The sequence below is a fragment of the Carettochelys insculpta genome, chromosome 14, assembly GCF_033958435.1.
Source record: "Carettochelys insculpta isolate YL-2023 chromosome 14, ASM3395843v1, whole genome shotgun sequence".
NCBI lineage: Eukaryota > Metazoa > Chordata > Testudines > Carettochelyidae > Carettochelys > Carettochelys insculpta.
The window spans coordinates 34772899-34798269 of NC_134150.1; the positions used below are offsets into that span (position 1 = coordinate 34772899).

General features: G+C 39.8%; 1 protein-coding gene and 1 long non-coding RNA gene across 2 annotated transcripts in view; one reads left to right on the plus strand and one right to left on the minus strand.

Moving 5' to 3' along the window:
- CENPN (centromere protein N) lies at nucleotides 1-24034 on the plus strand. Its single transcript, XM_075008319.1, has 10 exons — nucleotides 1-171; nucleotides 2311-2356; nucleotides 5761-5820; nucleotides 6681-6757; nucleotides 8912-9082; nucleotides 13037-13138; nucleotides 13633-13690; nucleotides 18615-18727; nucleotides 22231-22354; nucleotides 22657-24034. The coding sequence occupies exons 1-10, from the start codon at nucleotides 1-3 to the stop codon at nucleotides 22770-22772; spliced, it is 1038 nt and encodes a 345-aa protein (XP_074864420.1). The 3' UTR covers nucleotides 22773-24034.
- Nucleotides 14906-25371, minus strand: part of LOC142020481 (uncharacterized) — a 13934-nt gene continuing 3468 nt past the window's right edge. The window contains exons 2-3 of the long non-coding RNA XR_012647422.1: nucleotides 15618-15768; nucleotides 14906-15038 (exon numbers count right to left, since the gene is read on the minus strand). This is a non-coding gene — a long non-coding RNA (uncharacterized LOC142020481). The remainder of the gene's footprint in view (nucleotides 15039-15617; nucleotides 15769-25371) is intronic.

Below are 25371 nucleotides of genomic sequence, written 5' to 3' on the forward strand. Positions count from 1 at the left end.
ATGGATGAGACAGTTGCTGAGTATATCAGAAGGACTGTGCTGAAAATCCCTCGCCGTGAAATCATGGAAATGCTAACAACATGGGACTTCCTCTCCAAGACGCAGCTGCAAACCATAAATGTGCATCAGATAAAGGAAAGAATTTCACAAGAAGTGGTTAATCTTTGTGAGGTGATAACATGTGCTGTAAATAGTCGGGTGGTTGGTCAATTGGTCTGTCTGAAACATTTTCCTTATAGAGGTTCGACCTCTGGTCCAGCACCTCAAGGGGAAAAGCCAGGCCCTGGGCTCAGCAATTCCTCCTTTGCTCTCTCACAGCTCATTTGCAGTGCACAAGCTCAAAGAGGAGGGAAGAGCGAGGAGCAGGGATACAGATGCTTGTGAGAAGAAGCAGGGTACCCTGTGCCTGTGGTCCAGCAACACAGCCTTGCAGCCAGTGACAGGGTTTGGGAGGCTCAGTGTACTCTTGTTGGGCTGCACTGCTGGGTCTCTGCAGCCAGTGAGTGTCAGCCATGGGAACATGTGCCCTTGGAGGTGCACTCAGGTCTTCCATCTAGATATTTGCCTAGTTTGACAACAAGCTATATAAAAACCACTAGTCAAATCAGTACAATCTAAAAGTTAATTCAGACAATGACTAGTTTTCTATTGTTTCATATGGCTGATGCTGAAATGTAAGTACTGTACAATATATCTGTTCCCATTCATTTATTTGATGATGAGATGGCACTAGGTGAGCAAGCTTTCAGTAGTAGACTTCTGTGATATTTTTGCTTGTTTTTGTAAGTAAGTAGTTTTTAAATGAGTTGTAACTTGGTGGTATGCAAAATAAATCTGACTCCTGAAAAGAGTACTGTAATTTGCGAAGGTTAAACAGTACTTGTTTCAAGACCTCCGCTTGCCTTATGACCATGTTTGTCAACCAGCGGTAAACATAGCTCAAGGGTACTCCAGAGAAGCCTGGGGGTACTTATAATTTTTTTTTTTTAAGGAGAACTTTTTTAAAAAAGGTTGAGAAACACTGTGCAGCCAGCCTGCCTCTTGCCCTGAGAGTCCCACGGTACTTCTTTGGTCAGTGCAGCCCCTCTGCTGCTGCTGGAGCAGAGCCCCACATCCAGTAGCAACAGGGGGGCCAGCATTGACATCCTTGATCGGGCAGATTGCCTGGTTTGGGACCAGTCATGTCTTGAGGGTGCCGGACCAGGGAGGTACAACCTGTACATGCATAGTAGGATGGCATATTGGAAGCCAGTATTGGTATTTTTCTAACATTTGACACACACTTAACAAAGAAAATGTTCTCATTCTCAAATTAACTTTATTTTTTCTTAATCAAGGCACAGGATAATAGTTTTCGATCTGAATTGGACCCAGTTCTTCATTTTTAATTTAGTGTAGAGCAGGGGTGTGGAACCTACAGCCTACAGGCTAGATCCAGCAAGCAGTTTGCTTTGATCTGGCCTGTGAGTCTTGTGGCTCTTCCCTTCCACATCTCTGCAGGTTTAAAATAGAAAGAGTGTTTTGTCAAAACTTTTTTTACCTATGTTCAGATAGTCATGACTTTTTAAAACTAAATAAAACTGATGGGAAGAAAATCTTAAATCACTTTTTACTTTATTTGGACAATGTAAAGCTAGTCATGTTCTCTTCTGTTTACTATAAAATTTAGTGACTTTCACTTACACTTGTGTACTAGTTCAAGACAGCAATCTTTAAATTGAAATCTCTGCAATAGGAGTTCATAAGTTCATGCAAATAGTTTTCTTTAAAATAATTGAAAACAAGAAAATATTTGAAATAGTAGGTGTGGTGGTGTATTTTTTTTTGGCTGCGTGCTCCTTGGGACACAGACTTTGTCTTTCTGTGCTTAGAAAGTGCCAGCATGTTGTGGTTATTAATGTAATGCAAGTAATGTTAACAGTACAGGTTGAATCTCTAGTCCAGTATCCCCAGGACTTGACCAAGAGAATTTGCTGAACCATGGAAGGTCACTATTGTCTAGCCCATTATCAACACTTTACTGCTTACTGAGCTCTTGGAAGACACACAGGGGTAAACTGCAGCTAAATTACAGTACAGAGCCAGGACTGGTGACTGTAAACAAAGTTTATGGGACCACAGGAAACTTGATCCATGTGATTATCCAGATCACAGCTGTTGCAGGATGAGACAGTGCTGGACTAGAGAGGTTCAGCCTGTACCTTAATTTTGGGGCTAAACTTCAAGGCAGTTTCTTTAAAGTACAATTTTAATGAAGTGGTATAAAGAAGCTCTGCAGTTCACCATACACTTGTAAATATTTTCTTGCAGGAAAACTCTGCAAGCATTAAGCAAGCAGCCATCCTAGACATGATTTGTAAGTTAAAAATACCTTTTTTGTCTGACATTATCATATCAATTCTTTTAATTAGAAGTTTTCTTATGAGATTTTGCTATGCTTTTAACATAAGAATGGCCACACTGTCTCAAACCAAAGGTCCATTTAGCTCAGTATCCTTTTTTCTGACTGTTGCCAATGCCAGGTGCCCCAGAGGAATTGAACAGAACAGATGATTAAGTGATCTATTGTATGTCATCCATTCTCAGCTTCTAGATAAGTTAGAGTTTTAGGGAGCACATAGGGAGTTGCATCCTGGTCCATGAACTTATCTAATTATTTTTTAACACAGTTTTATTTTTGACCTTCAGAACAACGTGAAGCAATGAGTTCCATGAGGTTGACTGTGTGTTGTGTGAAGTACTTCCTTATGTTTGTTTTTAAAACTGGTGATTGATTCCCCGCCCCCTCGCAATGGGTGACACCTAGTTCTTGGGATAGGTGAAGTGATAAATGATGTGTTGTAATGGGGGTTAAGGGGCCTCCAAGCTCTGCACCCCATCTGCAGCTAGGAGTGACTCACTCAGCAGGAGAACAGCAGGGTTATTAGCCAACAGGGATGCAGCGTGGGGACACAACATTGTACAGAAGAGTCAGTACAGCAGGCAGAGTCATTCCAGTTCATGTTGGGGAGAGAAGTCCCTGAGGGCCCCCCCCCCGCCCCTCCAGCCAGGGACTTGCCCACTCCTTTCTCTCTTTCTCCCCCAGACTAACTGCTTTCCAACTCCCAGTTCCAATTCAAAACCCTCAGGCTCCACCTCCCCCTTTGTCTGCAGTACATGGGTGTCACCTAGGTTACCCTCAGCAGGAACCTTGCACCTTCTGTGAGCCCCCACACCCCCACTATGTCTCACTTTCTCCACACTGTTCATGATTTTACACACATCTATTGTTATGACCTCTATATATCCTTAGCTCTTTTTCTGAGCTGTAGAATTCCACTGTTTTTAATCTTTCCTTATATGGAAGCTTAACCATATCTTTAATCATTTTTGTTGCCCTTCTCTGTACCTTTTCTAATTCTAATATCTTTGAGACAAGGTGACCAGAACTGCATACAGTATTCAGTGTGGGTGTATTCTGAATTATGTGGTGGCATTATGTTTTTGCCTTACCCCTTTCCTAATAGTTCCTAGGATTGTTAACTCTTTTGAGTGCTGTTTACATTGAGCAGACTTTTTCAAAGAATTTTCCATGAGACTCCTATATTGTTCTCCTAGGATAAGAGGTATGGTTGGGATTATGTTTTCCAGTGTGTGTTACTTTAGACTTACCAACATGGAATTTGGTCTATTTTCTTGCCAAGTCTTCTTGTGTGAGATCCCTTGGTAACTGTACAGTCAACCTAACTTGTCTTAAATAAATTTGTATTGTGTGCATACTTTAACACCTGTTTACACTTTTTAACCAGCTCTCATATGAATACTAAACAGCACTGTTCCTAGTACAGATCCCTGTGGGACTGGGCAATTTACCTCTTCAGTATGGAAACTGTTTCCCCCCACTACTCTATTTCCCATAAATCCATGGCAGTACCTTCTTATCTGTGTGCTCCTTTCTTGCACTTCAATTGACCAGTGGCCCTGCTGGTTATTAAGCAAGATTCTTGCTTCTGATGTACTTAAAAATCTTTGTTAGAATTTGAAGAGCAGCTAACTTTTTGGCCTGCCTATTTTTACTTTTACACTTGTTGTTAGTTTTTGTTCCTTTTTGTTTTCCTCGGTAGCACTTAACCTCCAATTTTTAATTTGCCATTCTACCTCTCACTGACCCTTTTACTTTGTTTAAATATGGTGACTTTTCTTTCTTTGTGGGGTGGGGAAAGGGGGTTGGGTTGTGTTTTTGGCTATTGTTTGGGCTTATTTTATTTTATTTTGGGCTATACATTTAGGTTGCACCTCTGTTATGGTTCTTTTAAATAGTTTCCATACATTTGCAGGAATTTAATTCTCATGAATATTTCTTTAATTTCCATTTAACTATCTTTCTCATTTTTGTGTGGCTCTGCTTTCTGAAGTTAAGTGCTACTCTGATGGGCTTCTTTGGTATTCTGAAACTCCATCCTATATTAAAATTGTTAAAAATAATTATTTTTATACAAAATCCTGTTGTCCACTTGTCCACAATTAATTGCCTTTCCCCTGGTGGATTGCAGGACTGTGTGCTACAAGGAGCAGTTGCTGACTAGTGTCTTTTTGTATTAAAACTATAGCAAATCAACAAATTCATCACGTATATCCATATGTTATCTGACTACAGACAACTAATCCTGTATAACACTGAGGTTATAGGTCAAATCTACAACTATTACAAATTTAAGGGTGAAAGCTTTGATTCCTGTATGAGCACCACACTAAAAATTATGTCGTCTTGAACCTATGCATGTTAGGCAGTAGCATATGATATACCTATCTGCTTCTAATCAGATATAAATCTAAATTCAACCTAACTATAGCTTGAATATTGGATTTGCATTTAACTGTTGTTCTGTGTGGATAACTAAAGTATGTGATTGCAAAATTTCTATCTTGTTACTTGTTTGTTATATGGGGCTCTAGCTGTGTCCTATATATTGATGACTCCATGTAGTTACAAGTTTATAAACTCTTAAGTCTGTCTTTTTTCCTTTAGTTGTCCTAAAAGACTTAATTTGAGTTAAGCAAAACATTCGGTAACATAAATATATTCCTTTTATAAAAAGTGAATTGAAGGAAAGTAACCTCTTCGTTAATTATCTAACCAAAGTACAGCCTATTTTTAATGCTCCTTTTATAAAGATGCCATGTAGATTAGAAGCTAGGTGTAGCTTAGAACAGTCTTGATCACTAGGATATTTTTTGAATATGAAGATAATTGTTTACAAGTAATCCAAGGATAAATATTGTATGTCAGTAGTTTTACTCAAAACAGTTGGGCTGTGACGATACTAGCAAGTTCTTTTGGAAAATCCAGCCCATTTTCAAAAGACTACATGGAGTGTCTACACACAAAATACGCTCTTCTGATCCGAAATTGGAAGAACACGTCTCTTCTTCTGGAAGCCTTCTTCCACTCCCCGATCAGGAAGAGTTCCTTCTTGTGAAAGCTTCTTTCTGAGGAAAAAAAAAAGCACGTGTGGCTGCTCTGCAGGCCCTTTTTTCAAAACGGCAGTCCTCCTGGTGGTGGATTTTTCGTTCCCTGGCCTGTTCTTTTGAAAGAGTGGGGGCTGTGTTGATGCTCTCTGTTGAAAGAGCGGATTGATTTTCTTTTTTCTTTTTTCTTTTTTTAAATCTGCTTTTTTGTGGGGGGTGTTTTTGGAAGAGATGTTATGGAAGAATATAAATATAGATGTCGTCTTAGTGTTCCATTTTAACTACATCACTGGACAACTTTTATCTCCACAGACAACCACACCTATCGGAACAAGAAAGTGTGGACTGTTTATCAAATGACTAAAGCAGCAGGTAAGTAAACATCTTTCTCTAAAGATACACCTCTGTAGGATTCTCACTTACAGAAAAGGTCCATATTTCCCACATACAGAAAATTTCTCAGTTTTTATAGAAGCTATTATTTAGTTTATACTGGCTCCACCACCACCTTCAGTTTTGGACCATACACAGATATGAAAATTAGTGATTATCTTACTAAAATCCAATACATTAGGTTAGGTACAGGATACACCTCCCAAAACAAGAATTTTCTATGATTGGGCAACATCTGTGGTCCAGCAGGACCATGGCTTTTACTGGATCAGAGAGCCCCAGGCCATGAGGCTATTAGGATCAGGCCCAGCAGCTGGGAGCCCTGCTTGGCTGGAGCCCAGCAACGGAGTGGGGCAGCAGCCCTGTGCAGGGGAGCCTAGTGGGGTTCGTGTCCCTGGGGCTGTGGCTGTTTCAGCAGCCCAGCTGGTTTAAGGGGGCCACCGGGACTTGAAGGGGCAGCAGGCTGGGAAGTCAGAGGCGAGGGACCTCCTTTCATCTAGCAAATTCTCTCATTCGGGATAGGGTGCCACACAAGCTAGGTGCACCATATCTAGTCTATCTGTGAAGGTGAGACAATGTAAGGGAATGCATGAATTTGCATGTATGCATGATATGTCATTGCTCATGAGTTTAAAAAAAAAAAAAAGTGCCAGAACTCCATCTTCCTGCTCTGTGAATAGATTAAACAGACATTGATCTAGTGGTTACAATAAATGTTTAAATTATTGCGTTAATGCTACATCAATGTAATATCTTTTTGCTATAACACAAACTACAGGTTGTCTAATGTAGTCATAATTTTGTGTTCACAATAAGTGGTATCTTTTCTTGTATAACAGGTGAAGAAACTGACTCTTTTAACTTGGTAGATTTCAAACGCAAATTTAAGAGAAGTCTTCAGTCAGCTCTGAAAAATGTAAGAAAACCATTCTAAGTGAGTTGCATCTCTCTAATATAAAATGGTGGCTATTACATAGTCTTTAAAAAAATCGTGATTTGTCTCTCTTTTTTTAAACCAAAACTTGAAGTAAATATGTATATTTTTGGAGTTCTGGGAGGTTGGATTTGAAGTAACCAATGAGAAATTATGTATTCTGCCCAGTAGTAGTTTACCTTCAGACTTGCTTTTTTTTCTAGTTGAGAGTGGAATGAAAAATGGCAGCGCTTGGTCTTAAAATATAGTGTTAACTGTTTTAGGCCCCAGAGAAATCAAATTGTTTCTGACTCCTTACATTTTCAGTATTAAGTAACACTCCGTCTGCTGGCTATTCATAATGCAAAACAAGTGTTGAGCCTATGCTTCAGAAAATACCCAAATGAGACAAACGTAGATGAATCAGGTTTCAAAAGTATGACTCAATATGAAAAATAAGTATTGTTCTCAGATGCCAGAAGAGTGCAGTATTTCAGGACAAATACATCTGAGATGTTACAGCTTGTGTGTTCTGTGGCCTAGATTGACAGATTTGAACTTTATTAATCAGTAAACCAACTCTCTTAACCAATATATGAATAAACATGTCTGACCAGAAAAATCTGAATAGAATTTGGAGTAATAGTGTAATTTATTTTACCAAGAAGCAGAAGACAGAGGGTAAAAGTTTGAGGTATATAAACAGTTCTGAACTTCACAACATTAATAAAAATGAAGTCAGAAATAGTAAACCGTTTTTTCCACCTGGTCTTCAGCTTATGTTTCAGTTTTTTGCACCATGTGGAAATATTTTCTTTGTGAGTTTTGCCCCGATATAGTGTTTATGTTTTGGTAACATTTTATATTGTCTAGTACAACAGTTCTCACATGAAATGAGTCACGTTCCCATATTAATGCTTAGGGTTCCTGGTGCCCAAGCCCCAGCCCCATGCTCAGGGCCAAAATTGAAACCAGATCCAACTGCCCAGAACTGAATCAAAGCCAGATAGCTTTAGCCTTGGGCAGCTGGGTTTAGGTTACAGGCCTACAACCTGGGGCTGAAGCCTTTGGGTTTGGGCTTTGCCCATCCCACCCCTTCTCACTTCCAGCTGGGACAGCAGGACTCCGCTGAACACAGATTCCATGGGGTCATATAGTAATTTTTGTTGTCAGAAGTGGATTGTGACACAATGACGTTTGAGAAACCTAGGCCTTTTAGATAGTGGTGGTCTTGGGTTACACACTGTATAAAGTAGTGTCCAACATGTGGCTGAGGGAACTACTCATGGTTATCAAAGGTGAATGTGTATGAAGAGTTGCTTGAGCTGATTATTAACTGACTGTGTTCCTTTTCATCAATATATGAAACCCTGTCCCTTTGGGAAGGGGTCAGTGCTTCCTTAATAGACTGGGAGCATTGTGAACAGCTTTATTCTTTCTCGCTGTAACTGTTAAAAAGTTCACTTGCATTGCAAAGAAGGGAAGACAAAATTACTGTAACTGGCTAGTTGTCTCCTCCTCTTCCCCCCTGCCCTTTCCTTAGATGTAGTTTAGGAGCTTGACTGGTTCTGCCTGAACCTGAGACAGCACCTACCAAAGGGTGGCTTCCCTTCTTTGGTGGCTGTGTATGGGTAACTAGGTATGGGTGGGTGAGTTGAAAATCAATAACAAGTTGAACGGCAGCCTGAATTGGTATTCAAGGCAGATAAACTACCCCAAGGCACTGACTGTGGACCTTGAGCTCTTTAAAAGGTAGTAAGTCCTTAGGCTAGAAAGCTACTAATGTAATGTCATACCTGTGAAATGGGTCATGTGAAAGACTCATTAGAATGGAAGCTCTTAAGTTACTGTCATTGGTGTTTCTACATACAATACAAAGGCATTGCTGCTAGCTACCATTGCTCCAGTGGATGCTTATGATAATTTTAAAAAGTCCTCAAATGAAATGATACTTTCTAAATATTACAGGCCAAATTCCATCTAGTGAAATTAAGTGCAAACCTGTGGAAATCAATTTGATAGGATTTTCTTATTCATCAGGAGTTGCATACCACATATAATACATAGACACAGGAATGGTTAACCCACACAACTTTAATTTTGGTGTGTCTAATTTGAGTGCCTAACTAAATTGTAGCTTTTGACTTTTCTAATCAGGTGACTATCAGCTTCAGAGAATATGAGGATAACGCAATATGGATTCGAATTGCGTGGGGAACTCAGTATACAAAACCAAACCAGTACAAGCCCAGCTATGTTGTGTATCACTCGCAAACTCCTTATGTCTTCATTTCTAATCTTAGGAGCAGCATACCCCTGCTTTGTCAGGTAGGGAACAAATTTGATTGATATAGCTCTCATTATGTTGTTCCTAGTTATCGAAAGAGGATTGTTGACATGGTGAGGAAACATCACAGAGGTAAGTCTAAAATTTAGTTTGGCCTGCAAACATAACATAATTGTTAGATTAGATCCCAAAATGGATTTCGCTGGGTGTGTTCAGAGCCTCAAGCACACACAAAACTTTTGGTGGATGAAATTCAGTATTGATAAGTGCAAAGTAATGCTGCATTTATTGGGAAAATATAATTCCAGCTATATGCATAAAATGATGGGTTCTAAATTAGCTGTTACCACTCAAGAAAGTTCTTGAGTTCATAGTGACTAGTTCTCTGAAAACATCCACTCATTTAAATGGCACTCCAAAAAGCAAACTGTGAGGAATCATTAAGAAAGGAGTAATTAACAGAATAAAAAAATGGTATGCCCACATTTTGAGTATTATGTGCAGATGTGGTAGTCACATCTCAGAAAAGATAAATTGAAAAAGGTTCAGAAAAGGGCAACAAAAATGATTGAGTATGGCACACCTTCCATATATGGAGAGATTGAGACTGGGTTTTTTCATCTTAACAGAGATGACTGTGGGTATGTGGTCTAATATAAGTCTATAAAATCATGACTGGTGCAGAGAAAAATAAGGCAGTGTTGTGAGGAGCAGACAACACAAGAACTAGGAATTAGCAAATAGATTTAAAACAAAGATAGGGGTTTTTTTCACACAATGCATAGTCAACCTGTGGAACGCTTTGCCAGATCGTTCAAAAAAGAACTATATAAATTCATGGAGGATAGATCCATCAGTGACTAGGGGCAAGGATGGTGTACCTAGTTCCTGTCAGGAGCTGGGAATGAACAACAGGGGATGGATCACGTGATTGCCTGTTCTGTTCATTGCCTCTGGGGCTCCTGATACTCGGCTAGATCAAGGTCAGGCAAAATATGGCCCATGTGTTGTATCCATCCTGCAGCCCAGTGGGAGTCTCAGCCAGTCTTCCTGCCTCCCTCTCCCCTCCTCCCCCTCTGCCACTCAGAGCAGCCAGTTGCGGGGGTTGTGGAGGGTGGGATTTGCTGGGAGGAGGAGGAGATGAGACACTTTGCATCTTTGAGCACCACCATGGTGGAGGAAGAGGTTTAACGTGCTATTTAGGCCCCAGCACAATCTTGCAGCTCCCATTGGACAGTCAGGCAGCATGCAAAGCCTTGTTCCCACCCCTGCTTGCTGCACTTGGTGCAGCACCTGGCTCCAGGAGCCAGCCATCTGGTTGAGAGGGGCAGGGCAGATAGGGAGCCATCTGGGCTACATCTATACAGCATTCCTCTTGTGAGAGAGGAATGTAAATGCAGGAACCTGACATTGCAAATGAAGTGCTGATTTACAAATCTTGTGCTTCATTTCCATAATCTCACACAATCACGCTGTCGAGAGACATTTCAGTGAAAAACAAACAGCTGTGCAGACAGGATTCTGTCGGCGAAACCCCCCTTTCCTGACAACCCTTTATACCTCATCCTTTTTTAGGTATAAGTGTTCCGTTGGGAAAGGGGGTTTTGCTGACAGAACCCTGTCTACATGGCTGTTAAGGGGCGGCTATTTTGGTGAAAAACAGTGCAATTGTGTGTGATTTTGCAATGAAGTACAAGATTTGTAAATTGGCACTTTGTTTACAATGTCGGGTTCCCTCATTTGCATTCCTCTCTTGCAAGAGGAATGCTACGTAGACGTAGGCTTTGAGGACCTGCTGTCCAGGAGCCGCTTTAAGCTTGCCTCTGGCACCCCAGCACCTCCATTTCCCCAACCCTCTCTGCCTCCTGCCCCCTTTATGTACTGCTGCCTCATGTAACGCACACCCTGAACCCCAATCCACTGCCTCCAGGCACAAATCCCTTCATTTATTCCTGCCCCAGGTCATAAACCCCTCTCTGATCCTGCACCCTTTCTGTAGGTCGGAATCCTCCCTGTATCCCAATCCTCTGCCCTAGGTCTCACAGTTACTAACAAAAATAGGGGTCATGTCATGTTACCACTTGTGAAAACCATTCATTATTGGGTGTCCCTTAACCCTCATCCCTGTTACCTTTGTGACATTCTTGGAGACTGGCAGTTGGTGTTGTGGGCACCATAACATCTTAGAGTTATTAAACCATTGGGAATGAAAGTTATTTGTTTGTAGCTCTGAGCAAAATGTTATGGTTCTTTAAAAAGTCTAATTTGAACATTGACTCAATACAACTTTGAAACTTTCCTATGCAAAAGAAAAATGCTGTTTTCCCTTTATTTTTAGTAGTTTATGTTTAACATAGTATTGTATTGTATTTACCTGTTTTCTCTAATGCTGCCTGATTGCATACTTCTAACTCCAAGTAAGGGGTAAGGTTGACTGGTCAGCTGGTACTCTGATGTTTTATTATATTCAAAATATTAAAAAAAAAAAAAAAAAATCAGTTACCTTTTTGTATGTTCTGAGGGTGACCACCAAGCTTCTGGGACCTGGCAGCCTGAAACTGGATGTATTGGCTCAAAGAATGAGTATCCCAAGTGTCCAAATCATTGATAGTGAGATTGTGAGGCAAATCTCAGAGCTCTTAGTGTAAATTCATGGAAATTTACCTTTCTAGCAACATCACCGTTAACTTCCAATAGTTCAAGAAAAAGACCTGCCATGTAATTGATTCTAATCTAGAATGAATCAGGCCAGGTATTTGTGGGAATGACATGGAAGTAATAATGCTGTTTTATAATGCACTGGTGAGATTTCATGGCTACATCTACACTAGCCACTTATTTTCAGACGGGGCATGGTAATGAGCGAGTTGGAAAGATGCTAATAAGGTGCATAATGGCAGCTGCACACGATTCAAAAGTGGCACTTTCGAATTGCGTGCCACCCGTGTAGACGGGGGTCTTTCGAAAGGACTCCTTGGGCTTCAAAACCCCCTTCTTCCTAAAACCAAATAGGAAGAAGGGGCTTTCAAAGTCCAGGGGTTCCTTTCGAAAGGCCCCCGTCTACATGGGTGGTGTGCAATTCGAAAGCAGAACTTTTGAATCGCATGTGGCTACCGTTATGCTAATGAGATGCTGCATATTTATGGAAGCACCTTATTAGCATCTTCCCAACTTGCTCTTTACCATGTCCTTTCCAAAAGGAAGGGGCTAGTATAGACGTGGCCTATGTGGGATACTGTTTTCTCGAACATGGAATTCCAGAACTGAACAACTAATTCCCACTGGAATCAGTTCAGAGAAACTAGTGTGGTGATCAGGGGAATGGAGAATCTGTCTTGCGATAGGACGTTAAGTATTTGGCTTGTTTTAACTTAGGAAAATGAAGACCATGGGAGTATGATTGCTCTTCTCTAAATACGTTACAGAGTAAACATGAGGGAGGGAAAAATGCTATTTAGGTTAAAGGCGTCTAGCCATCAAATCAGTGTGGTTTTGGACCAGCATTCCAATATGAGAGTGTAATGAGGTGAAGAAATAATCTAGTTAGCTTTAACAGGGAGCTTGATAAGTTTATGGACAAGATTGTGACCTGAGTTGTTTGTGGTAATAAGGAACTGGGTTAAACTCATGGGGTACCTTCCAGTTGTGTATGAATAAGTTCATATTATATCATGCAGAGAATCAAGCTAAGATAATGCAGAATTTAACTGCTTTTTTTGTGGTGGTGGTGGTGATGGCGGTGGCAGCAGTTAAGATCATCTTTACCTCAACTGTATTTTCATTGCATTACTTCAGGGATCATACAGCTTTCTAACTGCTTGTTTATCTTTAGATTTTTCTGGCACGAGAATCCTGTTGGATGGCAGAATGACTAAATCTACAACTTAATAGTTGAATAAAAATACAGCGTAAGACAGGAATGTGTTACTTTTTAATGTAAACATACTCATGAGTTAAGAAGTAGTGATAAAAATAATTTAATTTCTGTTTTAAAGGCACTGCTTCATGCTTCCAGTTACCATGACATCCATGAAATGGAGCTCCGAAGCCATTGTTTAGACTCCCTTAAAGATATTGTATTTAAGAGGTATAGACAGGTGAGACATTTTTCAAGTTTATTCTAAGATAAGTCTTGGTCTTCTGTCTCAGACATGGCTCTAAACTTCCCAGCAGGTGGGGAAAATCTATTCCAAGAGTTGAGGAGGACAGCGTTTCTGTAAGGTAACATAAAATGATGATTTAAGATCTAGTTTCTCACTTACTGCTTTTTAGCACTATTTCTGAATTATCAATTAAAGTATGGCTTAGAATTGGGTAAAATGACCTAATCTTAAGGTTTTGTACTTCATTAGGCTTAATAAAGTACTAATTTGGTGATTTATTTAAAGAGCACTTCCACTCTTTTCTGAGTATAGTCAGGGAAGATGACACATCCCAAAACTAGTATGTGGAATACTTAACTTACCAGATTTGGTAAAAGCAAGGAGAGCACTGTTTCAGAAGCTATCCAGAACAGTTTCTAGTACAAGATAATGGCTTCATAATCCGTTTATTCTCCCTCTTCCCATACTGTTTTGTATTTTGTTTTCAGACTTTTCAAACATATCACCCAAGACCCCTACAAGAAAGAAATGTGGCTCCGGAAAAGGGTATGTGTTTCTTTTAAATATAATTAAGCTTTTAAAATAAGCTTTATTCTTAAATATTACTTTTCAGATTTGTGTTCTCAACTCTTAAATGTTTCTTGTTCTGAAGTGCTACATAATTATACTATATTACGTTTGTGAAGGGTTCAGTCACAGAAATCCCCTTGAGACTCTCACTTGATGTGCTGAAATACCACTGACCCTGCTCACCTGCCCCTTGGGGCACCCCACCACCAGTCTTGCAGAGCCAGACTCTCCGATCTCATCCAGCATTGGCTCAGAGTTGGAATTACAGCCCACAACAGAGTAAAGCAGACACTGAGATCAAATCAGCTCTGGAAGGCTCAGTCAAAGGGACTTGCTACAGCACCAAGGTACACAACCCCATTGGGACCCCAGATAAACCTGTCTTGCTCTTTATAAAGTTTTATACAGAGCAAGTATAACCCCCACAACTAGGTGTGGTTTGCTGTCCCATGTAGTGGCACCTACACCACTTGACAGAAAGTGAATGAGTGTCTTCTACGGCCTGAGCTGAGAGGGAGTTGGCTTTTAGCTCTAATTGTAGAGACACCTGCGCTAAGCTCGAGAGGTCCCAGGTTGAAATCTGCCTGTGGGCAGTTACACAAGCTCATAAAATGTTCACCCAATTTATAAGTGAGGGAGATGCACCGCATTCTGCTCTTCCCCTCCCCCACCTTCATCCTGGTTTTGTCCCCAGCTGCCCCCGCTTCCATAATTATTTACACTGGGTTTATTAATAAAAATAATTTTAAGTGTAAAAGGTTAAATTTAAGTGACCATAGAAGATAGCAGACAGATTAATGTAGGTTACTAAACAAAATAAAACAAAGCATGCAAGCTGTTTAATACACTGAGACATCCTGTAACAAATCATAATTTCTCACTACATTTCCTTCTCAGGCCAAACATGTCTTTTCTCATCTGGGTGCTGCAGGTCCCCATCCCTGTCATTAGTGGTTTTCTTTCCAGGTGTATTTATAGATCCTCTTGGGGTGGGGGACAGGCAGTCTATAAAGCCAGTAAACTACTTTTATTGTTTACTTTACTTGCCTTATATACAGTTTCCCTAGGGTAAAGCCTGTGTTTGATTTTTTCACCCTACATGTCCATGGTAGAGTATAAAATTCAAGATGGATTCCAGCATCTGGTGACATGGTCACCTGCCTGTATGAGTTAGCAGTGTAGCACCTTTGCAGAAAGACTTTTCTCCTCCACTCAGTTGTCTCATGCTAATGAGTGATTAGCTCCATGTCCAGCTTTGTTGTTGTAGCTGATGGTCTGGTGTCAAGGCTGTTCCCCACTCTGGCACTTGTAGGCCCCCCACCTTCTGCAGTCGAAGAGATTTTAAAATACCTTGCCACTAAAGGCTTGTGCTTAAAAACTCCCCAAGGTCACAGGTCCTACCCCCCACCCCACCCGATTGGTATTGCTGCAAAAAACAGGAAGGTGCAGCTGGGAATTCCTTCCTATGAGGTACTCTCAAGCTCTTCTAATCCTTCCTACTCTGGAGAGAGCTTGAAAAACTTTAATTTCTCTTATTTGCTCAGCTGTGCAGTCTTAGGCATGTTCACACAGAACCTCCCACCTTCTAGGACACTGAATCAGATCATTGTGTTTCTTGTTAACAAAAAAAGAAAGAGAGAGAAAACACACTTGGTGAAACATCTGGTTGCTAGGTGTTACGGTACAACTTAAAAAAATTAGAAACGCAGAGAATTGCTTCCCTGGGAATTGCTTTCCCTTTCACTCTTCCTGAAAGCAACCTCAATGCCCTTTCACCATTTAGGTCCCTAACTAGTGCATTTACTGAAGTGAACCTTTCAGGCAGTTGAGTGCAACATAAGCAGATTGCACCTGCTCAGGTGAAACAAATCAAACTGAGATAATTATTAGGGGTAAAACTAACCTGTCTCATGACAGTCTGTCCATCTTCTAGATTTTCTTTTAAGCCGTCCCCACAAATTAGTCCTAAAATTCTTCTTCCTTTTCTCCAGTAAATGGACTCCTAAAATCTGCAAAAGGCCTCGGACAACATCTACCATCAACATCCCCAGCATCTAAACAAGCAGGGATAAAAATACCAAAACCCACAGTTTTCTCATGTGACTTGTGGCTGCCTGGTGGATAAGCAGTAAAGAAGAAATCTAGGTGGGGCCATCCTGTGAGGGAAGGACAGATTCTGAACTTTTGCTCCCAAGTGTCCCAAGCCATTCCTTAGGACAAAGATCTTAGAAGACTTAACCTCTTGGACAGAAGGGCCAAATTTTTAGTATCTTTTCTTCTACAAATAGCAATCTGTCAAGCCCTATGTATGAACACCTGACTAGGAACAGTGGTCAACACTCTTTGTTGACAAGGTTCTATTTGATGAGAGGCCTGGTCTAAGATGTCTCAATTCAGAGGATAGATAGCCACAGTCTCTCCCGTCAGTGTTTTAATGACTTTGATACAGCAATTTTTACATAGCTACACCCATCACCATAGAAAGGACTATGCTGATTATAATTTTTGAGATTACCCAGGAAATTAAGGTAGTATAAAATATCTCCCCTTCAATAGATTAGATAATAGTTCCCCCACTGATGAGTTTTGCATACACTGTAGGACTGTATGACTATAGTAGGTATTGCTGATACATCTGCTACCAAGACAAACTTTTGAGAATATCTCTAATCAGCAACAGAGATCTGTTGACTACACCTCCTAAGAAGTCTCATTTCTACCAGGGAATCCCATGGTGCGTTTTCCAAACAGCAGGTTTGATTCTCAAATTGAGAATCAGGTCCAAATCTGACCAGAACATCCTTCTCACTACTGTGTTGTGGTTGTCACGTTGGCTGTCTTTTTTGCAGGCTAGTGAGTTTCTGAAATTAACAAGGCTACTTCATATAATTCCTATCTTCCTGTAGGGCACCATCTCATGAAATAGCTGAGAGATGTGGATTCAGTACTTAAAATAAGAGTGATAGAATTGCCACCTCAGGTGTTCACAGAGAGGGATGTCTATTCTTATGATTTATTTATACCCAAAAGAATAGACAGAATGCATTCTCTCCTGAACGTACAGTGACTAAACAAAGTCATTTGCTGACTGAGTGATGGCACCAGCTTCCATCACTTTCTCTTTAGAGCAGTAATAGTGAGACCTTGTTCAGGAGCCAAATTAGCATTGAAGTGTATCCAGCACAGCCACAGTAGTGCGAATTCATTGTTTCATTTACTGTTTTGATATGTATAATAGTCTTACAACAAAATGATTATTTTATCAATGACAATTGCCTAATAAAGTAAAAAAGCATCCTTATTGGTTAATGACTTACATTGGTTAATAATTAAATCTATTTAATTACGTGTGTCACCTGTGGTTCTCTGCAGCCCAGTTAAAGAGCTGCTTACTCTGAGTTTCACTGTGGATATTCAGAACTGGTTTGCATCTCTTGACATTCAGGACTTCTCTGACAGCAATTCATCTGACACTGAAAATATCTTCGGAATATGATGAGACAAAACAATTATTAATACAGCATTTTATGTCTTGGCCTGGCTGCACTAAGGTCCACAGATTATTCCCCAAATGCTTGGCAATAATGACAGTCCATCTGAACTACGAAAGGATACATGTCTACCTGTTCTTGGACAATTGATTTCTGAGAGCAGTATCCCACAGAAAGCTTCCAGAAACTTCAATTCCAGAATCTTCCACAGTCTTCAATTAATTAGTTTAATTCACTGTAAGGGGTTATCTTTCGCATGTACCATTCCATAGAATTTACAGGGGTCCTTCTGGATTCCTCCCTCTAGCCAGTGACTGTTGTGTGCCAGACTACACTTCTACCTTTTCAAGGCTGGCTGGGATCTGATTACTAAATCTCCAAATATCTATGGGGCACTCATGTCATGATTCTAATTCATATCCTAGCTTGGCTGCTCAGATAGACAACACTATGTATCTGTTTTCTTTTAACTGTTTTGTCCACCTGGCTCCTATGACTTGCTCTCTGTTCCTATTGAGTCTCAGCACAGATTGCTAAATTGGCTTCAGAATCGAGTGATTGTGGCCACAGTGCCCTCATTGTCCTTGTGTGAGAGGACATGAGGATGTGCAGAGCTTAAGCATAGCTCTAGGGAGTGCTGATAGTCAAAAGATTCTGGTCTTGCACATGTGAAGTGATGTTTTGCCCACATGGATCCTACTTACAATGAACATCTCGAACCCTAGCTGCTTTTTTCCCTTGGAGATAACAGTATGTTTTGATTCCTGGCTGGCTTCTGCAGGGTTGTCTTAGCAAAGAAGTCCAGCATGCAGTTCTGAAGCTGTTTCTTTTACGTAATGAGAATTTTTGTTGCATTATTACTTCTGTTAAGATATGAATAATTTTTCCAAAGCTTGTCTTTTTTTAGGTCAGGAAATATCTTCACTTATTTAGTAACAGAGACTTACCTAGCACTAGATTGAGTGTTTGAAAAATAGCTAATGAAATCTAGTTAATTCCCCAAAAGCAATCTTCCTATACATTTAAAAAAGGTTAGTCTAATTTCTAAAAGCCTGGATGTTTTGAGATTCCTAAAAGTAAGCTACTTCCAGCATTTGCTTAGAGCTAGGCTGGAGTGTGAGTGTGTGGCATTCAAGCATTTACTCCCCACCTACAAAGTACACAATGCTAAACTTTTTTTTCCTTTATTTGTCTGCCTGTTTTATTGGTTTGCAGTTGGTTGTAAGTCGTGAATTTTCACATTTGACCAGTCATCTAACACATGATCATTTTGTGACTTCTGTAGAATTTGTATTCTTTTCTCAGCATGTTGCATCTAAATATCATTCCCAAGTAAACAGAACATTTACATAACAGCTAAACAGTGTCACATGAGCATTAACAAGGGGTGGGATTTTTTTCCCCTGCAGTGGATCCAAGGATAATTCAAGAAAATAAAAGGGAAAAAGAGAGAATCCAGAGAGTGAATCAGGAGGTCTTTGGCGATGGTCTCCAACCAAAAATAGAATTTGCACAATACAAGGTGATAAACACATTTAATCCTTCTAATTTGGTTAAAATAACTATTCAGTAGATGTTTGTAAAGCACAATTGTAAAGAATTCCCTAGTTTCTGTTCTGACATTTTGCATAAAACATTATTAGATTTTTCATAAACTAGCTGCAGTTGTAGCTTTCTAATGCAGAGCTCTCGTTGCACTCATTAATCTTGTGCCCAAAGAACTTACTTTTCAAAAACGGGATCATATCTCAATCTAGCATCATCTATTCTACTTGAGTAATGATAACACTAATTTGATCATAATCTTGGGAGCAAAGTATTTTGGATATTGTACTACAATAAAGTGATTTGAAGTACTGATAAAATGGAGGATAGTCCTGTTAGTCTGTAGCTTCACAAACAACAAGCTATCCTGTAACACCTTAAAGGCTAACACATTTATTAGGTGATGAACTTTAATGGGTGAGACCCAGTTCCTCAGATTATACAGAGTCTTTATAAAGATAGCTATCAGTACAGATAACACTCACTAGATGAGCAGAGAAATATCTGTAATAACAAAACAAACTCTTAATGTGTCAGTGGAGATTCCAAAAGATGACCGCTAATGTTTTATTTTATACATTGGTCATATTTGCCTTTTTCGTGAAGAATTATTTGCTATGTGGGCACACCCCTAATTCCATTAAGAGGTCTTCCACCTAAAAGTGCGTTTACATCCGCAGTGTCCAATACACTCCCTGTTCACCACATGTGATGAATGGGGAAGCATATGGTGATGAATGTGGGTCAACGGGTTGGTGCTTCAGCTTGGGCAGCAGCATCGTGGCTCAGGAGCTTGGATGCCACGTGGCTGGCTCCAGGGCTGCATGGTGGTGTGGTAGCTCCTTGAGCATCGTGCCGCCAGAGCCACTCAGCCCCAAGAAGCAGAGTGGCACCTGAGGAGACGCCCCACTGTGTGGAGCCTGAGCCAACCACACAGCACTTGAGCCGCTGCCCCAGCTCTTGGGGCTGAGCTGCTCTGGTCAGTCACTGGGGACAGTGGGGGTAGGGTGCCTGGCTGTGAGGGCGAAGGTGGGAGGGGGGGGCCTGTGGCAATCATGTGTCTTCCTTGTGGACACCAGTGGTTTACATAGACGATGGGTTGTTCAAAGGAATAAATAAAATAATTCTAATAGGCCCCATCAGGACTTTTTAAAAATCAACTATACCAGTGATAGGATCAAGCCTGAAGTAGCTTGAGACACACCTCAGAGAAGAATCCAGACTGGAAACATAAGTTGAAAAGAAGAGCAAGGGAGGGCACAGAGGTAGCCAAAATGTATGAGTGAAAAAATAGGCCAAACATAGTGGGAGTGAAAATGTGAAGTGAAGAACTGGAGCAAGTTTCAGAGGATAGGGAGATTTGTCTGAATTTGGGCCATAATTGGATTGTTTACAGACTCTCAAATAATGTTGGGACATTAGGAGTGAGAAGTCAACCGTGAACAATGCATTGTTCTGATACTTTTAGCTACCCCCGCCCCACCCCACCCCACCCCACCCCACCCCAATTTATTCCCTTTCATATCTAACAACCTCACAGGAGGTGGTAGATTTTTTTTTTAAGCTAGAACTTGTGATTTTAAAATGTTTTTTTCCACCACGCAGCAAATGAGGATACTAATCATTTCCATGTTTAGCATCCCCTTTTGAATTAAATTCATATTTATGAGCTGTTCTCATCGATGGCAGGGTGGTGTAGGGGCCCAGGGTGTGGATCTTAAGCCCCCACCCTAGAGGCTGAAGAATAAGTTTGGTGCATAGCCCCGAGAATCTCATTTCCCCTCTGGCAGGAGAGGGGTTCCTTGTGAGAGGGGGCTCCCCCTTTGTGCCTAGTGGAGGCTCCTCTCTCTAGTGGCCAACCCAGTGGTAGTGCTGGCTCAGGCCCTGCTTGCCTTAGAGCCAGCTTCTGCCTCTTGGCTGGTCAGCTCTGAACTGGGCTGGCTTCCCTCCTTTTATGCTCCTCCAGGCCTGACACTGGCTGCAGGTGAACTGAAGTGGGACTAATTGGGCAAACAGGCTTGGTTTAACTCCTGCCCTGCCTTCTCTCACTCTTACAATGTTGATGTCTGAAAATGACTGTCTACACTACCTCCCTACTTCCAAGGGGGGTGGTAAGTAGGGTGTCAGGAGATTAATAATGAAGTGCTGCGCTGCATATGCAGCACTTCATTAAGCTAATTCTCCCCCACAGCAACTTCGAAGTATTAAACTTTGAGGTGCCAGCTCACGTGTAGCCACGGGTAACCTGCCAGTACTTCAAAGTGCCCGGGCAACTTTGAAGTCCCTTTACTCCTCAAAATTTTGCAAACAGAAAATTTTGAGGAATAAAGGGACTTCAAAGTTGCCTGGGCACTTCGAAGTACTGGCGGGTTAGCTGTGGCTATGTGTAAGCCAGCACTTCGAAGTTTAACACTTCGAAGTTGCCATGGGGGGGAATTAGCTTAATGAAGTGCTGCATATGTGGCGCAGCACTTTATTAATAATCTCCTGACACCCTACTTACCATCCTCCCTTCAAAGAAGGGAGGTAGTGTAGACACGGACAATGTGTCTTACATATTAGAGTTCCAACCAGCTCCTACATTCTCTATTCTTTATCTTAATTTATTTTATGCACCAGTCTGTTTTCTGTTTGCATGGGTCTTTCATTCAGCAAATAGGGAGATGCTTTTTTAAATAGGAAATTGTGACTGTGAAACAGCAGCTGACAGGTTATGGGCAAATATAGTTAAATAAACTCTTTCATATCCAACATTCTGTTATTCAGAACTCTCAAATAACCGGCATTTTAACCTTGAGTAAATTTTAGTTACGTTTTCTATAAGTAGTGTATTGACAGTAAATACAAATAAATACAGCAAATACAGTATAAGTTTACTTTGTGCAATACTACTTTTGTTGGTAAATAAAGTATTCTGCATACACTTTTGTTTGTTTCTTAATATCTAATTTTGTTTTTCTTCAGTGTAATGCATTGCTAAGTATGTTTCTCTATTGAGAAATATTTGAATATCGGGCACCCTCCCTGTCCCAGGGCTGCCAGATATGAAGGAGTTTATTGTACCTGAAATTTCTTTAAATTAAGAATTTAATGTTTCTAACCTTTGCAGTTTCCTTTAATACTTAAATTCAAACTAAATAACACTAGCTGGCCTATTTTAACTTTTAAAATAAAAACTGGATGTCTGTTTATTAAAAATGAGGACCTGAGGGGGCACCCCTTACAACCAGGAAGTGCTTCACTTATGGTTTATCACAATGGTTATGACAGCCAGGTTTTAATTGGTAATGGCCCATTTTTGTATGGTGTTAAACTGAAGTGCAAGTCGCATAAATTGTTTCCAAGTCTTTTCCTAGTAGAGAGGAGAGAGGACACATTTAACAAAAACCAGGACTACAGTCTTAATATTGCTTTGTTTTTAGTAGTATGCCCATAAAAGCATATCCTTGCTTATGTACCCTGAATGCTTTGTGTTCACAGCTTGAAACAATGTTTAAAAGTGAACCTAGAATGGATGTCCTGTCTGAAAAAGAGCCATTCAGATGTGTAGTCAAATTTTCCAGTCCCCATCTTCTAGAAGCATTGAAATCCTTAGCACCAGCCGGTGAGTGCTACAGAATAATAGGTGTACTATTTTACTATGTTGTCTTTCATTTAGCTTGAATATCTTTTGTAAATAGTAGAGTGGATAAAATGATTCTGTGTACATATAGAATTGAAGAAAGCATAGAAATCTATTCTTGTGCAGATAGCCTTAGCTGATTAGATTTGCAAGAAAGCATGAGTTTTCTTGTCTAATTTGTCTAATTACATGGATGCTCAATTTGTACCTTTTAATTTAAATCATATGAAAAAGGTAAGGTGACGGATGAGTTGGGCTGTAATTTTTTTTTTCTTTCCTTCCAGGTCTGGCTGATGCACCTCTCTCACCTTTACTTACATGCATACCACAAAAAGCCAGAAACTATTTTAAAATTAAAGAGCGAAGAGGTATACTTTCACCAAGTTGTCTAGGCCCCTGACTCTTTTTACTGCAAAAACACATTCCCAGAGAATTGTGTATATAATGTACTTAACTACTGGTATCTCATGTAATCAAAACATAAATTTAATAACCATTTTTAAAGCTAATTTATTCTTTGGTAATCTCTTGAATCATTTTAAATGCTAGTTTAAATTTAAGATAATACTTTTTCCTTACTGTTTTTAACAAATGGATTAGCCAATGAGATTGATTAATGGCCTGTCATCTAGCAGATAGCTGAAACATTAAATTCAGCTAATTAAACCAGTTCATTGAAGTTCTTCTGTGGATCATAATGTATTTTGGTGAGCACACAACAAATTAGAGATTGGAGATAATCAGAATGCAATAAGTCAAGTAATGTGACAGATTAGCCTTCTTTCATTGTGCCAGCATCACACAATAAAATGGTTAAATCTGTAGTCTTTCATCAATCATAAAAGACACATTATCAGTGAGAATGTCAGGAGACTAACATACACTGCTTGGAAAACTGACATTCTAGCCTTCTCCTTTCATTTTCATTTCAACAGAAGACTTCCTTCTTGTAACAATAACCTATTGTCATGACTTCATTTATAATGAGATATATGTAATTGAATAGTTGTTTCATTTTTTAAATCATGTTTGGGCTTCTGATTGACTAGCAAAAGCTGATATCAAACTTTCGGTTCATTTTTCATATCATTACAGTGGTATTAAATACTAAACAAACAGATGTGATGCTTAAGGTACAATAGATGTTTAATATTTTTTCATATGACTGAATAGCTAGGTATCTAAACTATTAAACATAGTTATGTAAGTTTTCCCATAAGAATAAAGGACATGGGAACTTTCTATTAAAGCAAAACTTTTACTTTTGGGGAAGTATTGTTTTTTAAATGCTTATCTTTCTAGAGTCTGACCCTGCAACAGTCCTTGCACATTTGCGTATGTAGAGATTGCCATACCAGGCTAATGTAGTGTTAAACAGAAATAGGGTTTGCAGTAGAGTCATGTGTTCATAATTACACACATTTTGAATTTAATCATTTTAATATTTTAAGCTACAGATTTAAATATACGATTTGCAGATTGCTTTTATTGTTCAAAAGGTGTCTCTTCTAGGTGTTGATTAATAGTTCATTGATGTATTTTGTGTATTAGAATTTTTTTCACTTAATGTCCATGGACAGAGAGAATTTTTTCAGAATGTTTGTGATATAAGTATACTAACTTATTTAGTTAGGGTTTGTGTAATATTTTCTTTTTCTTACATTTGAAAGGACCAATAAAATTTGAAAGTAACATTTGTAGGAAGTTTTGGCTTGAGATACTTTTATACTGAATATTTTTGCAATTATTATAGGTTGAATTCTATGTATTATACACTATTGTACCTGATATGCTGCTAGTTTGTGAGCGTATTTCTTCTAACTATAAAATCCAGCAGAATTGAAAAGGTCTAAGTATACTATTAAGCCATGATTATTCTGCAGAATCTGTTTTAATTTTTTATTCAAACTCAGGCCTGCCCAATATCCCCATGAGAAGGGAAAGGCTACTTAAAGAAAGCATAATCCAAAAAAGTTGAATGTAAAAATCTGTGTTTCCATTATGGACAACAACTAACTACACTTCTATGAAGACTAGCTTAATGGTCCATTTTCCACTGGTAATCAATCACTTCTTTATATGGGTCTTTCTCATATACCCATATGTCATTATAGAAACTAGACCTATGAAGTTTTCCACTTCATGTACCGGTTATCTTCCCAGTGCCATCTCCCAAGTGATATTAATTTATGACAGAAAAGCAGAATTTCATTCTTCGAGTGTTTTACTACCAGCTTTACTACTTCCCTAGCTCTGCCTTCCAGAGGTTGGCTTAACAAAAGCGAGGAAATGAAAGGTTAAGACCCTGATAATGCAATATCCTGTTCTTCATCCTAAGGCACGCACACTGCTCTTACTAGTACAAAACACACACGACTACCTTGATGCTGCCCCCATCAGTCTCTCTCTTCATCATACTATCCCCTCTAATAATGTCCTGTGACACCTTACAGACTAACAGAGATATTTTGGAGCATAAGCTTTTGAGGGCAAAGACCGGCTTTATCAGATGCAATGTAGTGGAGATTCCAGAGGTCTAATTATACAGACTCACAAAATGGTCTGAGGTAAACAGGATAAAGTTTAATAAGGACAAATGCAAAGTACTCCACTTAGGAAGGCACAGATGGCTTCATACATGGAAAAAATGGGAAGCGACTATCCAGTAAGGAGCACTACAGAAAGTGATCTAGGGCTCATAGTGGACCACAAGCTAAATATGAGTCAACACTGTGATGATGTGGCAAAAAAGCAAACAGGATTCTGGGATGCATTAACAGGAGTGTTGAGAGCAAGACATGAGAAGTCATTCTTCCACTCTACTCTGTGCTCATTAGGCCTCAATTAGAGTACGGTGTCCAGTTCTGGGCACCACATTTCAAGAAAGATGTGGAGAAATTGGAGAAGATCCAGAGAAGAGCAACAAGAATGATTAAAGGTTTAGAGAACATGAGCTATGAGGGAAGACTGAAAGTTGAGATTAAGTTTAGAAAAGAGAA

What these genes read in the sequence shown, in the direction of transcription:
- CENPN (XM_075008319.1), top strand. Translation starts at nt 1, where the DNA reads ATGGATGAGACAGTTGCTGAGTATATCAGAAGGACTGTGCTGAAAATC. An exon ending in AGCCATCCTAGACATGATTT is followed by an intron (nt 2,357 to 5,760) that starts GTAAGTTAAAAA and finishes TTATCTCCACAG; the next exon opens with ACAACCACACCTATCGGAAC. An exon ending in TCAAATGACTAAAGCAGCAG is followed by an intron (nt 5,821 to 6,680) that starts GTAAGTAAACAT and finishes CTTGTATAACAG; the next exon opens with GTGAAGAAACTGACTCTTTT.